The 15,628-nt window shown below is 45.1% G+C and overlaps 1 protein-coding gene across 2 annotated transcripts; it reads right to left on the bottom strand.

Annotated features, from left to right (window-relative positions):
* Positions 1-8,460: 8,460 nt before the first annotated feature.
* Positions 8,461-15,533, bottom strand: NAIF1 (nuclear apoptosis inducing factor 1). Of its 2 annotated transcripts, XM_054998072.1 has the most exons (3): positions 15,448-15,533; positions 13,442-14,082; positions 8,461-9,176 (listed from the first exon to the last, which is right to left on the bottom strand). In XM_054998072.1, the coding sequence occupies exons 2-3, from the start codon at positions 13,944-13,946 to the stop codon at positions 8,704-8,706; spliced, it is 978 nt and encodes a 325-aa protein (XP_054854047.1). In that variant the 5' UTR covers positions 13,947-14,082; positions 15,448-15,533; the 3' UTR covers positions 8,461-8,703. The 2 variants fall into 2 exon arrangements, with proteins under 2 accessions (XP_054854047.1, XP_054854045.1); XM_054998070.1 differs by lacking the exon at positions 15,448-15,533 and having other exon boundaries at positions 13,442-15,408.
* Between the last annotated feature and the right edge of the window lie 95 nt (positions 15,534-15,628).

Here is a 15,628-nt window from a genome sequence, read left to right as displayed (position 1 = left end):
TTGTTTTAAGTGATAGAATGCTTCCTGTTAAGTAATGGAGAAGGGAAAATGCATTTCCAACAGAATCTCATGGAAACTGGTCATGGCTCATTTAATCCGGTGATTCTCAAGTTTGTGTTAGAGTTAATGATGTGGCAATGGCCAGTGGCTTTAAAAATTATTAGTACAGCTATTGGCCATGTCAGGTCAGAACCTCCAGATACAGAGGCAATATATCTTCGATTACCACATAGTGCCAACAAGCTTGTGAGTTTCCCAGGGACAGCTACAAATGAAGACAGAGTGTGAGCCTTTGTAGCAATTTAATTCTTTGGAGTTCAGCTCCCTTTTCAGGTTCCTCTGGAAGCCGCATCTCTGTTAACTTGTCTTTTGTGCACAGGGATAGCAGTGCCGATGGTTTCAATCAAATATTTTTTAAATGCAGAAAATCAATTAAAACTATTTTCAGAAATGATACAAGCTACATTAAAAGAATTATGTGGCTGTTTATAAATCCAAGTTGAAAACATTATGTATCACCACTTGGTAACGGCTCTTTTAAAGTCCTGCCATAGGCTCAGAACTCAACATGATGATAACTTCTCACAGATTTTTGCTGCTTGGTTGTCCAATAATTGTCCCCAATAGCTGCATTTTGGGCCTTAGGCAGGAATGGGCACCTTAGGTTAAAATAAACCAGACAAATAAAACCCTACCTGTTAGAGCGCACATACTGGAGAACCTCTGGAAACATGAGACACTATGCACAGCAATTGCCCCATTAGGTGGGATAATTCTATGATAGCCAGAAACAAGTTTGTATTTTCTCATCCTAAGTGAATAACGGGCATGATCTCCTCTTTGATCTGCTTGTATTTTTGCATTAGCTTATCTGTTAGTAACGTATTATGGTAATAAAGGAGTGCATTAATTCAGTTTCCCCTTATCAAGGGTGGCTAAATTTGCATCTTGTGAATAAAGTTTTATCCTAAGCAGGTCTGTGCAGAATTTTACTGAAGTCTACTTGACAAGATTTACTACCAGCAAGCTGTTCTTAAGATGCCACTGCATATGGAAATCTAACACATCAGGGAGAAGGCTACAAAACCTTGCCTTCTCCCTAACATAGTGCTTTAGGGAGTTTTAGCGAGCCCCAACTTCAAGTGGTATAGCTCAGTTCCAGATCAACCAATTTACTGGGAGTCTGTCTACACGAGACATTTTACACGGGGACACTCAAGTGACTTACTTTCTGTGTGGTCTTATATTCAGCTGTACTCTTTCTCTCTAGCAGTGCATGTATATTTGCAATGGGAGAACAGGTGTAAGATCTTTCACTTGAGTGTCCCTGCGCAAGTTGTCTTGTGTAGCGAATGAGGCCAAAGAGAGAAAGTAAGTCTTTACAGCTTACTGGTGAAAAGGAGTAACAACAGCCCCATTGTCAATTAATTCCTTTCCACAAATATGTGGAAAAACCAGATTGTCCTGAGCTCACTTTTCAAATCTCAGTATTTCCTTTTGGGTTTTTTTTTTAAAAGCATGCTGAATACGCAGTAGAAAAATGTTTCTCCACTTTCAGTAGAGGTGGCAGTGGAAGGCACAGTTATAAACAAACTGCTTTAGCTTTCATCTATGCTGGTTTAAACTGGTCTCCAAAGGAATTCAAACAGGTTCACCTGGCTGCCATCGGTTTAAATATCAGTCCTCTTCATCTGGCGGAATTGAAGCCTGACTAAGCCATAGGTATAATGGCTGAACTCACGATAACTGTCCTCAGCATTCAACCTGGATGTTCTGAATTCAAATGTTAACTTCCACCATAACAGGAGCCAGCAAAGACTGGAATTTTAACAACACTCCTGTCACAGATTTCATAGAAAATTATAGCCAGGGCTTTTTTTCAGCTGGAACGCGGTGGAACGGAGTTCCGGCACCTCTTGAAAATGGTCACATGGCCGGTGGCCCCGCCCCCTGATCTCCAGACAGAGGGGATTGTTGTGGATTTTCCAGGCTGTATAGCCATGGTCTTGGCATTGTAGTTCCTGACGTTTCGCCAGCAGCTGTGGCTGGCATCTTCAGAGGTGTAGCACCAAAAGACAGAGATCTCTCAGTGTCACAGTGAGGAAAAGATGTTGGCAGGTCATTTATATCTACTCAGGAGGGGTGGGGTTGGGCTGAGTCATCCTGTAAGAGTTTCCCAGGTTGCGGAATGCTAATGGCGGGAGCCTTCACTGTATCCTGAGGAGGTTCTTTTGCATATGGATTGGTGTTTGATGTGCTAATCTTCTCTGCAGGGCTATTGTCGGGTATAGAGTGTTTTGTTAGCCTGGTGTTTTTCAGGACTGGAAACCATGTTCTGTTCATTCTTAAGGTTTCTTCTTTCCTGTTGAAATTGTGCTTATGCTTATGAATTTCAATGGCTTCTCTGTGCAGTCTGACAAAGTAGTTGGAAGTGTTGTCAAGTATTTTAGTGTCCTGGAATAGGATACTGTGTCCTGTTTGCGTTAGGCTATGTTCAGCCACTGCTGATTTTTCAGGATGGCCAAGTCTGCAGTGTCTTTCATATTCTTTTATTCTTGTCTGGATGCTACACTTTGTGGTCCCGATGTAAACTTGTCCACAGCTGCAGGGTATGCAGTATACTCCTGCAGAGGTGAGGGGGTCTCTACTGTCCTTTGCTGAATGTAGCATCTGTTGTATTTTTCTGGTGGGTCTGAATACTGTTTGTAAGCCGTGCTTTTTCATAAGCTTTCCCATCTGATCAGTGATTCCTTTGATATATGGCAAAAAACACTTTTCCTGTGGGAGACTGTTTTTCCTTAGTTGTTTGATTTATCCTTGGTTTACTTGCTCTTCTGATTTCATTTCTGGAGTAGCCATTTGCTTGAAGTTCATGGTTTAGATTATTAATTTCCTCGTTGAGAAAGTGCGGTTCACATATCCGTCTTGCATGGTCTACTAATGTTTTTATTATGCCTCTTTTCTGTCGAGGGTGGTGATTGGAGTTTTTGTGTAAGTATGCCAAGTATGCCACAATGTCAAGACCACGGTTATACAGCTCGGAAAATCCACAACAACCATCGTTCTCCGGCCATGAAAGACTTCGACAATAGACAGAGGGGAGTTGAGATTGCCCTCCCCTCTGTCTGGAGATCAGGAGGTGGGGCCACCAGCCATGTGACCATTTTTGCCAAGGGTGATTTAAACTTAAAAAAACTCCCCCCTTGTTCCAGCTGACCCAAAGTGACATCATTGTGTGGTCCTGAGTTCCACCACTGAGTTCCACCACCTCTTTTCCTAGAAAAAAAGCCCTGGTTATAGCAGAGGAAAATTTTGAGGGTTCAATTGCTGACTAGCAGGTATCTCAGCTCTTAGGGGTCTAAGGTGAGCCCTGTCGGAAAAAGGTCTATCTAGTCCAGCATCCTTTTTCTCACAGTGGCCTACGAGATGCCTTGGAAGGCCCACCAGCGGGGGCATAGAGGACAAAGCTTTCCACTGCTGCTGTCCGCCAGTAACTGGCATTCAAAGGTGTACTGCCTCTCAGTATGTAGGTTCCATTTAGCTGCCATGGTTTAGGCACTGATGGACCTCTCCTGTGCTTCAGGATACCTGTTTCTGCATCTGTGTGGCTAGACATAGGTTGACTGCATGCACATGCTACAGTTTCAATGGTTGATGAAAAACGTGTTCCATGTATAGTAGAAAACTTCATTCTGAGATATATGAAGAACTCCTGAGAACCCTGAAGTCAAACACTTTGGCACTTGTCTGCAGTCCTACATGCTGCAACCATCCAGGACTGGCACCATTGCCACCCGCCTCATTGTTTAGAAGGTACATGTTACATTGCATGGCTTGAAATTCTGTGAGCTGGGAACTGTAGTTAGGTGCTGACGCTTTGACGTTCACATCTACATCATTTTGATTGCACAACATACTTGCTTCTAGCAAAGAGCCTGAGCCTGCAGGGTCTCCAGAGTTCATAAGAAGAAATACTGTGCCGCAAGACACAGGCCCGTTTTACAGCGCGGTAACTTCCTGTTTTGTGTCGCATGTTTGACTGCCTTTTACATTCTCAAGGTGATCATGTGACACCGCTCTGAGCTTTTTTCAGTTTTCCCTGGGGTATCTAGGTGTGGACATATGGTAAACTGCTAAGTGGTCCCCTACCAAAGATGTCCTCTGCCTCCCCTCACTCTACTCACAAGACTTACTTTGGACATAAATAATCTAATAATTCTTTCTATTTGCACCAAACATCCCCCCCCCAATTCATTCCTCACATTTTATCCCACACTTCCTCCAGGATTTTCTACTCAACTCTGTAAGGAAGGTTAGATTGAGACAGAGACTATCTCAGAATCACACTCCCCCCTTCTTTTTCCCAAAAGGGGCCACTGAATTTACAGCCACAAACTTTGCCTGGCTCAAGCCCCCCTCCCCACCGCTGCCCCATGATTTCACATCACGCTGAAAGCAAAGGCTCAGTTCTCTAGTGTAGCTGTGCTGGTTCATCTTGTTTCCTTCTTTTCTTCAAACTCCAGCATGCCAAAGCTATGCAGATAGAAATGATGTTCACACACTGAAGCGGATTTCCAATCTAGTTTCCAATGCTGAGTATCTCTGGCTTTCGTGCAGATGTCCAACACCACTACCTTTTGCCCATAAAGTATCATGGCCCAATGGGAGCTTTTCAGTTTTAACAGGAAGCTCAAGCTGTATGTTACTTTTTCTGTCTCTATGGAGGCTTGTGTGAGCACCTACCAGGGGGAGGGGGTGGTTGGGGAGTTGTTTTTTCTATAGATGTGGAGCAGCCCTTCATAGCATGCATATAATTCAGCTAATCACACCTAGCAAGCGACGCTGCCGTTGCTCCATTGGTGAAGTGGAATCACTTATTCATATGTTCTTTTGCTGTCCTTTCAATCAAGTCTATAGGGACAAGTTTATTTCCCCACTCTTAGACAGACCAATTGCAGAGGCAAATAAGGCCTGCCTGGAGAAACTCCTAATTGATGAAAATCCAACTATCTCCAGGCAAATAGCCAAATTCTGTTTCTATTTCGTTAAATTCCATAATAAAAAGAATAGCCATACATAGTCTGTCCTGCTCTGTTTATGATTTTAACTATTTTAATGTCAGTATTTTAAATATTAGGATTACTGCAGTTCCCAGAGAACTATATACATTTTAAGATAAGATTTTAAATGCTAAATGTATTTTTCCATGTCCTTTACATTTTTACGCTGGATTTAACTATTCTATTGATTGCTAAGGATGCATTGCCATTGTTATGGTCTCTGACCTCAAATAAATTCATTCATTCATTCACCTAGCAAGTGTGTATTGGTTTCAAGTCTTCCAATCGCTTCATATGCATCAGCTTATAATCCTTGCAACAACCTTGCAAGGTTGAACAGAGAGGAATGGACTGAGGCTGCCAGCAGCTTGCCTAAAGCTACCTAATGGATTCAAGGCAGACATACATTCTGGATTTCCAGCTTGGCCAAAACTGAACACACCACCAATGGATTTCCTGCTGGCTTTCAACTTTTAATTTGGACTGTGGTTATGGGGAGGAGGGGTTAATCTTTTCACTGTTACGCTCCTTTTCGCTTGTAAGTCAGAATGCTCTCTCAAGTTCCTGCTGTTAGATTCGTCATAGCAGAGACAAGCGTGCTCAAAAAACATCTGTTTACTAACAAGGAGGTATAAGGAGGTGAGCAACTGGTTTCAGAATAAGGGCGCGTAGGCAGCTCCACTTTTAGCCAACAGAGCTAAGCAGGAACTCCACTGCAGGAGACTAAACCAACTCACACAAACATGGAGGGGGGACAGACTACTCAGTTGTAACGTATACAATAAATAAATTCACCCACACAATGTTTGCAGTCTGCATTCCCTCCCCCCTCCCCAGGCACACGGAAAGGATTAAATACTCTCTCCTCGATTGATTAGTCCCTGCTGTGCTAGAACTGACAAGTTTTAGTTTTTAAAGTAGATCACTTTACTGATTTGTTCTCACATCCACTTTGACCCTTACCAGCCATGCTACATCAGCTAAGTGGCTGCAGCGAGTGCAGTTAATTAACCACGAGCCATTCTCCACCCACACTGGTTATGCAGCGCCACTTGCTGGGGAGAAATAAAATTCACTCAAATTCCACCTTAACACCAATGTGGCTATAGATCCAGAGGAGTTAGCCGTGTTAGTCTGTAGTAGCAAAATCAAAAAGAGTCCAGTAGCACCTTTAAGACTAACCAATTTTATTATAGCATAAGCTTTCGAGAATCAAGTTCTCTTCGTCAGATGCCTGATCAAAACTGGGCAGATACAGAAGAGGGCAGATACAGAAGACCTCTTCTGTATCTGCCCAGTTTTGATCAGGCATCTGACGAAGAGAACTTGATTCTCGAAAGCTTATGCTATAATAAAATTGGTTAGTCTTAAAGGTGCTACTGGACTCTTTTTGACCAATGTGGCTGTTTCAGTTTTTTTTTTAAAGGCAATTGAATATTGGTATAGTGTATCAGGTTCTCTGAATTCCCAGCTTTCATTTTTTTTAAAATTCTCTAGACTGTTTTGCTGTGGGGATATGCCTTTTCCCCTCCATCTCTACACTGAAAAGGGTAGCGACATGTAAAAAAATGAAAGCTGGGAAGTCACAGAACCTGATACACGGTTACAATATTCAACTGCTGATTTTAAAAAGCCCCCCAGTGGTGTGAGAGAAAATGGCTGCTGTGTCAGCAGGATCAGGAAAATGGCCACCCATACGTCAGCCACCCAAGCTTTGCTGAGATTTCCCCAAAACTTCGCAACAAAGCAAGTTTGAAAAAAGCAGGGGAAATCCCAGGAGATGCACCACAATGCTGTGGAACTGCAGGGAAAAACCTGCCTCCCAACATTAAAGCTGGGGCAATAACCTATGTGGAAACATGCTTTAAACGTTCTCTATGCATGCCAGAGATACAAAGCTAGGGGGTAGCTACAGAAGGGCACAGGTGCTTTGGGCAGTGCTGTAAATGGGATGGGGGGAGCACCATGTTGAGATTGGCCTACACACCTCTCACTTTGTAAAGGCTGCTCATGACCCATCTAGGTACTGCCGCGCCTTTGGAACTCTTAACCTTTCTGTCCCACAAGTGGTTAACGGAAGCACCCTTTTGACCTGTATTCAAGGGTCCCCATCTGTCTCTGATCCATATGTAACGCTTTTGCAGCTATCCATACTGAAGCATGCGTACAAAATTGGGAAATGCATGGAAGTGTGTATGCATAAAGAGCCCTCCCCAACACACACACAGATCCAGAAGGCTTTTTAAAAAATCTTAAAACCAGCTAGAAATTGATCTTCATGCTTTCCAGACCAGGGATCCACTGTGTTCCAAGCATGTGACACAAAGTCATGTTACTATCACATGACAGGAAGGGGGGGAGGCAGACATAAGACCTTACTGGAAGCAAGTCCAGGACCATGGGCAGCAGACACAGGGAGCTGCAACCAGGAATCACAAGGTGTACTGTACTGAGAAACAAGCCCAGAGTGATCCACTACAACCATTCAGTGACCTTGGCTTGACATGCTGCTAGGGTTCACAGGTGCCCGTCCCCTCATCTGCCGATCACCTGGCAAATATGTATCTAGAAACAAGCTCAGCTAAATGTTTCTCCTTGATTTCCTACAGTTCCCTCCTTGCAAAGGTTTTTTTTTTAAGCATGGGGGAAGCTTTAAAAAAACGAGCACCTCAACCCACAATCTGAAGCAGTGCAGTGGACTCTATTCTGCTGCATGTGTAGCAGACCAGTCCCCTTTCTACACAGGATTGGGTTGAAGACAGCTGCTGTCTCCCGATGCATCTGCTAGAGTGGCAGATGGCACTGGGAACACATCACTCCAGTACTGAAACTGTCAGTTGGTTTGCTCACTATACTCCACCTTTAAAATTATGTGTTATCTGGGAACAGGGTATCTTCAGGATTAATTGCTTCCATTTAAACCTGCAGCTGCCATGGTCCTTGGAGAGGACCCCCTCCTCTAGAGGCAAGTAAGTAGCTTTCAGCAGCATGGAGGGCAATCTCAACTCCCCTCTGTCTGGAGATCAGGGGGCGGGGATACCAGCCATGTGACCATTTTCAAGAGGTTCCGGAACTCCGTTCCCCCGCGTTCCCCCTGGAAAAAAGCCCTGATTGGGATACTTGTGACAGCTCACGCCAAGTCCCCAACTAATCTTTGCCTGAAGTTTCATGTAGTTAGAACAATAATGATTTTAACACCTGAGAGGAACAGATTTACTGCCCGCTAAATTGTAGCTGGGCCTGGATTGTAGTTGTAGTTGGGCCTGGATAAAGGACTCTAGAACTCAATTTGTCTGTTCTTTTATTGGACTCAGGACTCCCGCTGCTATTCACAGGCTTAGCTGACCCCCCCTCCCCCAAGTGATCATTCCTACCACAATTTAAAAAAACCCAAAGGCTGTATTTCTTCCTTCTTTTATATAAAATCTGTTTTCCTTTTAAAAAGTCAGAGTTTTGTTGTGTATGCCCAATAAAGGCCACATCCATAAACCATGCTAACATTGCTTTCAAAAAAATGCAGGCTGAAGAAGAATCCAGAAGATGCTTTCCGTTTCTAAACGCGGGCACTGGACCCATTCGCTCACGCTAGCAAAGGTGGGGCGGGCTGCTTCTCTCCACAAAGTCCATCCAGTCAGGCTTCATTTCATTGGATGATGCCGTCTTGCTGTCCGTTTTTGGCTGTCTGGCTTGGGTCTGAGGCCACGGAAGGAGCTGCGGAGTTGCTCTGCAGAAAACGCCGGAAGTCCTTAATCATGGGGCGAAGGATCTGGATGAGGGCGCTCAGAGCAGCCTGTGTCCCTTCCATTGCCTGGGCCTGGCGCTCCTGCGCACACGCCTGCACCTCCTGCGAGCGACGGATCATCTGCAGCAGATCGTTCTGCTGCTCGAGATGCTGGGCGATCTCCTTCACGTGCAGATTGGTCACCCGCTGCTCCTGCAGGAGTTTGGCCGAGTTGAGGGCGATTCTGCTCTTCAGCTCCTGGGGCTTCACTGAGACCTCGGCTTGCTGGGCCATCATCTCCAAGGGTGCTTCAGCGGTGACGGTGGTGGGGGTCTCCGATGTGCAGTACTCCACAACACCATCCTCCAAACTATGGTAGGTTGTCTCTGCTGGAACTAGAAAGAGGGAGAGGGTAACGGAAAGATGTCAGAGTCTTCCAGCTGCAGGACTCTGAGCTGAACTGGGTGGCTGGTTGCCCAGGAGGCTACAAGTTTGATGCTGCCACCCTCAAGTGTTTGTTCATCTTTTATTGCATTGCCTTATACCTGTAACCCACTTTCTATATTGTGTATAGTACACCTTTGCCTTAATTTATGCTTCACGCTGTTCTCTAATTCTGTAATGCTAGTCCTATCGCACTGTTCATTGGTTGTCTAATGTTGTCTGAATGCACAGCTTTATATCCTGTAAGCCATTCTGAGTCTTAAGAGAGAAAGGTAGACTGTAAATAAAGTAAATAAAGTATTTCCTCTAAGGAGTACAGAGCAGTAGGAGAAATGAGAGAAAAAAAGGGAGTCTTCATATTGCTGTTCTGGTGTTCACAGACCTGTTCCCTCACATTTTATATTGACAGTGACACTGTAAAGCAGGTTAGGCTGTGTGTGCATGTGCGCGTGTGCACGCGCGCATGCGCATGCTTGGCCCAAGGTCATTCAGTGAACTTCACGATTGAGTAGAGATTTGAACCTGGGCCTCTCTGACCCTAGTCTGATACGACTACTACACCCCCACAACTTACAAATCACAGCTGCACTCTTGCCTGTATCTGTGACACACACCTTCTGCAAATCAAATACTAAATCAATTCTGCAGCAAGGCAAAAGGGGGGCATTATTTATAAACAGAGAAATACGTAACAGTTGCACAAACAGTAAAGCATCAATGATTGTTAGGTAGGATACAAGCGTTAACGTTCCTGATGCTCTTTGCAGAGGAAGTGGTAATTACAGTGTTATAAAAGACAAAGCTGAGGAAGGGGCTAAAGTGTTGATGAAGCTGCCAACCGTTACAAAAGATCTGCAGTACTGATGCAATGTAGTTTGACGTGGTTCAGACAATACAGTGGCATGGTTGGCCAAGCAACATGTGATACAGAGCTCTGTCGCTAAACTCTATACTGGACAAGTACATTTTCAATAGTAATCTTATATCAGTTTATTCTTCCAGTTTATTCTTCCCTAAATTCTTGGAACCTGAAATGTATTTTCAGGAATAAAGATAAGGTGAAAAATGGAAACGGTTTTCTGGTGGGTGAGAGGATGATTGGGCTAGGCTGCAAAAGCTCAGAAGGGGTCAGAATGAGAGACAGAAACCTCAGTGGAGGCACGTCACTTGGAAGCATCCCATCCTTCTATACATTTACTCTATCATATGTATAATGGAACAGTAACACAACATCTCCCCTCAGTCTATATACGACCAAGGAGTCAAAGATGATAGAAGACGGTAATAAATCCATGTAATAAACATACACAATGGCTATTGTATTCAGTTGTTCAAAAATCACTTTACAAGCGCAGGCCACAAGGACAGCAGCATTACAGAGCAATCCTATCTGGCCTTATTCCAGTTGCAACTCCAATGAGGCTGGACTAAGTCTGCACAGGATCTCAGAGCCAAGCCACAAGTGACGAATTACACTTGCCTGGCAAGTGAACAGACTCGCGTGTATTCCTCCCTGTTCACTTGCCCTGTTCACTACATGCTCAAGTGAACAGACTCAGGTGTATTCCTCCCTGTTCACTACGTGATCAAGTGGAGCGCAAGTGGAGGGCAAGTGAACGGGGAGGAATACACGCGAGTCTGTTCACTTGCCAGGCAAGTGTAATTTGTCACTTGTAGCCTGGCTCTCAGTCTGTGACAGCAAATGTAGAAAATAAGCTATTATCTGAACAATTCTGAATCTTATATAAAATCTGATACTATCCAATTAGAACTCAAGAGTGATGGCAGTTTCCTCTTATTGTATAGCATTAAACTACCTTGCTAAATCTAGCATGATTATGTTCTCTGTTACTACTTTTGGTAATGGTCACTGTAGTTATTTTGTATATATTTGAGCTTTGCATAGACATATACTGGGCCTCTTGCATTTCATTTTTTTTTAAATCCCATCATTCACCCCTCCCAACCCGTGCCCATATATCTGTGCCCAACTGAGAATCTTTATGCGCTACAAAAACTTTTGCTGGAATAAAAACTCGTCTTTAAGGTGCCACAAATCTTTTGTTTACTTTTGCTGCAACAGAGCAACAATTGCTCCCCCTCTAAAGTTAATAATGTGACATCTGCGTGGACAAGAAGATGAAACTGGATGGCTGGAACAATTAAATAGTTGGGGGGGGGGGGCAGGGTGTTTCAGCAATGACACAGACGTTCAGGTAGCGACACGACTCATCAATACCAAGTAACTAAGCGTCTGGATTTAGCAGGCTACCACTCTGCAGTTTCCTACCCTGTCGAATTTTGAACAGAATGCTTCAAGTAGCCAGTTAGCAGACAAACAGCACAATCCTACGCTCCAGTCCAAGCCGACTGAAACCAGAGGGTGTTGTTCCCTCTAAGCTTTGCAGTGTTGTGAGCTAAAAATCTACTTTTTGAGCCGAAATAACTTAAAAGTTTTGAGTGCACCTCCTTTAAAAAAAATTACAATCAAATTGTTTTGATTACAATCAAAACAATTTCACAATAAAAGCCATTAGGCGAAAGGGCCACAAAAATCAGAGTATACTTCTGTATAAAAATGGCTATGTCCGTGCTGATTACAAAGGGGTATTTGTATTAGTGTGTTGCTACAAAATAAAGCAGACGCACAATGGCACCTTAAAGACTAGCACGTTTATTTCAAGATGAGCTTTTGTGAGTTAATGCTTACTTCTTCAGCCTCCTCCTGCACCAAGGCCAAGTTAAATGATGCCTTCACCATGGGTGGCGGCTGAGATGCTACCTCCTCTCCTCCGCTCTCTGGGGCTGAGGGGATCCTAGCGATTTCAGGCCAGACCCCATCACTCAGCTCTGCTCTGTTCCCCAGCTAGTGGCTGGAGGTGCTCTCTGGCACTACCCTGGGGGCCAAACCAGCCACAGCCAGGAAGGGAGAAGTGGATGAGGCTCCATCCCTGCTCCATCTCTATAGGGCCCACCTGCACATGCTGGCTGACTGGGAGGGCGGGGCCGCCTGAGGGTTAGAATCTGTGAGCGACTGCTCACGTGCTCACATTAGTGGGAACACTGGTGTAGACTAAAGCAGTGGTACTCACTCCTCAGCACGTTTGCAATTATCCTCAACCTGAAAAGTCACAGGACTACTGGATGCCCTTTGTGCCTCCCCAAACACATACGATAAGATGTAAATATTACTATTAAATGCATAATCGTTCGTAACCTTTTTAATTATCAAAGTACATCTGAGCATGCAGGGTAGTCTTTTCCCTCCTACTGTTGAACCTTAGCCAGCCCTTGTATATCTGGAGGGAGGAAAAGGGTTTGCAGGTCAGTTATAACAAAAAACCAGAGTGCAAGCTTTCAAGTTCTCCAGAATGCTTTATTAGGCTAGATGTTAAAAAAAATCAGTGCTTTCTTATGTTAAAAGCTGAACTCTAGTGTTGTATGTATGAGACAGGGTGGTTAGAACCTCTCTCTGCACTAAGTGGGAACCATCAGCCCACCACAGTCCTCAGCAGGCAGCAGCCTTACCTGCTTTCCTGAAACATGGAACAAGTGCCATGAAAGTTTAGGTGGGTAGCCGTGTTGATCTGCAGTAGAAAAGTAGGATTTGAGTCCAGTGGCACTGTCGAGACCAACAAGATTGTCAGAGCACAAGCTTTCAACAATCAGAGCTCCCTTCTTCTGTCTCTTAGGTGCCACTGGACTCAAACCATGATGGGCAAAAGTGCTCAGAAGATCGACTGGTGGGTTGTCTAAAAGCCACACATGGCTCCTGAGTACTCTTGCCAAGTGCCTGATTCAGGTGGGCAATCTCCCAGGGAAGGCTCCCCCTACAACAGAATTCTTACCCTCAGTGTTGTCAGATCAACTGCAGGTGTGTACATCTGCAGCTGCAAAACCACAAGAGAGTTTTATGGCACTTTAAACACCCACAGATTTATTATGGTTTTCAAGGACTTTGACCTTTCTTCATCAAACGTACGCAACTCTTTGTGTGGCCAACAAAGCATGTGTCAGCACACACTCGTGTTACCACAAATCTGCTCACTTGGGCTGTCACAAGACTCCATGTGAGTGTGCATTAGTTTCATATAAAAGCGTCACCTCTCCTAATCTCTCGACAGCACATGTAGAATTAACACAAAGTAATTGATCCCCACCCCTACCCTGGCCCCAGCTGAACACTTCTGAACAAGCAGATGTATAAATGACTTACTCTGCGTAAGAGTGACAGTAGTGGCTGCGGTTGTGATAGGAATTTCAGATCCATCTGCAGCAGTACAATCTCCAGCAGGCAGGCTTATAATTGTGGCTTCCCCAAGAAGATTACAAATGCGTTGCTGCATGGGAGTGAGTATCACTGGCGCAGCAGTTGCACCAGTCGGCTCCTCAGCATCCTGGCCCTCGCCGTTTCCATCATGGCCATCACCACTTCCTTCCATCGCAGCTCGGACCTGGGCCACCTTACGGCGCACCTCCGTCTTGAGGTCCGACCACTTCTTCTTGACCTCAGGCAGCTCCCGATGGCAGGTGGTCACAGCATTCACACGTCGCAGGATGTTGTGCCAGGCAGCTGCCTTGGCGGCCAGCGGCACACCAGCATTGTAGTGGTTGATCAGCAGGTGCTTGCTCCGTTCCAGCTCCTCCACAATGATCTCCACTTCCTGCTCCGAGAAGTTCATCTTGCGCTTTTTAGCTGGCGGCGCTGGGGGAGACGACATTGCCACGGAATGCCCAAGGCAAGCAGAGAAGTTCTCAAGGTCGCGTCCAGACACAAAACAGGATGATGAAGCCTGGGGAAATAGTAGAGAACCGACAGCAGCCAAGCAGCAATAGAACGGAGCAAGCTGAAGAACTCTGGAAAGGGATGGAAATGCAGTTAGGCCTACTGACCAAGGCAGGAGATGCTTTACGAGGGGCAATGTGGACAGCATTTAAGTTCAACATGTTCTTGATAAAAAGCAGGCAACAAAAGCTTTGACGTGATGCATTTAGAGAGATCTGTATGTTCAAAGTGGTAGATTGAAGCCACAGAATAAACAGGCTGGCTGCGTCAAAGGCAATGGCAAGCAGGCACCAGTTGTTAAGTTTAACATAGTTACTTTGTGGAAATTTTGTAGTTCAGAGGACGAAGAGAAAATGGAGAAAATGTAGGAAAGGGTGAGATGTGAGCAGGAAACCCAAGGGGACAGATAGGATGGGGGGCTACTATTTAAGTAAGGGGCAAGAAAGAAAAATATGAAGTCCATAGAATGAGGGATTAGAAGACTGGAGAGATGTGACATGCAAGTACAAGATATACAAAAGTGTGCATTTCCAGAAGACCATCACTACACACACATCCTCAGGAATAATCCCCATTGAACTCAAAGGGGCTTGTTCTATTTTTGCCAATCTCCAGGTGAGACCTGGAGATCTCCTGGAACTACATCCCCAAATGACAAGGATCAGTTCCCCTGGAGAAAATGTCTGTTTTGGAGAGTAGATTCTATAGCATTAACCCCTGCTAAGTCCCTTCCCTCCTCAAACCCAACTCTCCCCACTCCCCCACCCCCAAATCTCCAGGCTCTTCCCAACCCAGAGATGGCCATTCTAAATTATTTCCATATACACTAGCCTAAGATCACAGCATAAGAGAGGCAAGCATGTTCATGCTTTCAAGAGGGAAATTATATTGGGGAAAGCCAGGGGGCTAATCAAGAAACCAACGAGAATTAACAACATGAGCTATGGAAGGAAACAATGTCAAGGAGGGGGGGGGGCTTTTGAAGATAAATCCATAAACAGTGTGTATGGGTGGGGAGGAATAAAGGAGAAGAATAAAAGGACAAATGTATGAAGTAAAGAAACTTCACAGACAATGAAAATGCAGAAAAATGGAGAAGAGAAAACTCAGTAGGGCTTATAATGGGGGTGGCCTAAGAAGACATTGTTGAAAGGAACAGAGAAACAAAGAGAGAGGAGAGAGAGGAACTAAGGAGAACTGAGAGCAAAGAAGGGGGCTAAAGAGGCCTAGGTGAGATGCTGAGAGCCATCCAGGCAGGGCCCAAAGCCTCGAGGCCCACAGGAAGGCTTTCCTCCCCGAGGGAGAGAAGAAGCCTCGAATGGCACTCGAGCCAGCCCGGCCTAAGGGGCCTCTGTGGCCCCCTAGGGGGTCACCCAGGGCCCTGCTTCCTCCCTCGCCCTCCCCTTAAGACGGAGACAGTTACGCAAATTGCGTACCGCGGCCACCCGGCAGAACCCGTGCCAAAGAGAGCCTGTAGTTTGCGGCAATGGCGTAATGGCTTCTAGAATCAGCCTCTTTCGCCTCTCCCCTCCCATTGGGCAACGCTCCTGCCTATCAGGATTCTGGGGTTCGCCTGTTCCTTTCCCTGCGCAGCTTTCTATTGGTTGCGTGAAAATC

This window comes from Eublepharis macularius, chromosome 14 (genome assembly GCF_028583425.1).
Source record: "Eublepharis macularius isolate TG4126 chromosome 14, MPM_Emac_v1.0, whole genome shotgun sequence".
Lineage (NCBI taxonomy): Eukaryota > Metazoa > Chordata > Lepidosauria > Squamata > Eublepharidae > Eublepharis > Eublepharis macularius.
Note: the sequence above shows the minus strand (reverse complement) of the source record. Positions and strands in the feature narration are given on the sequence as shown.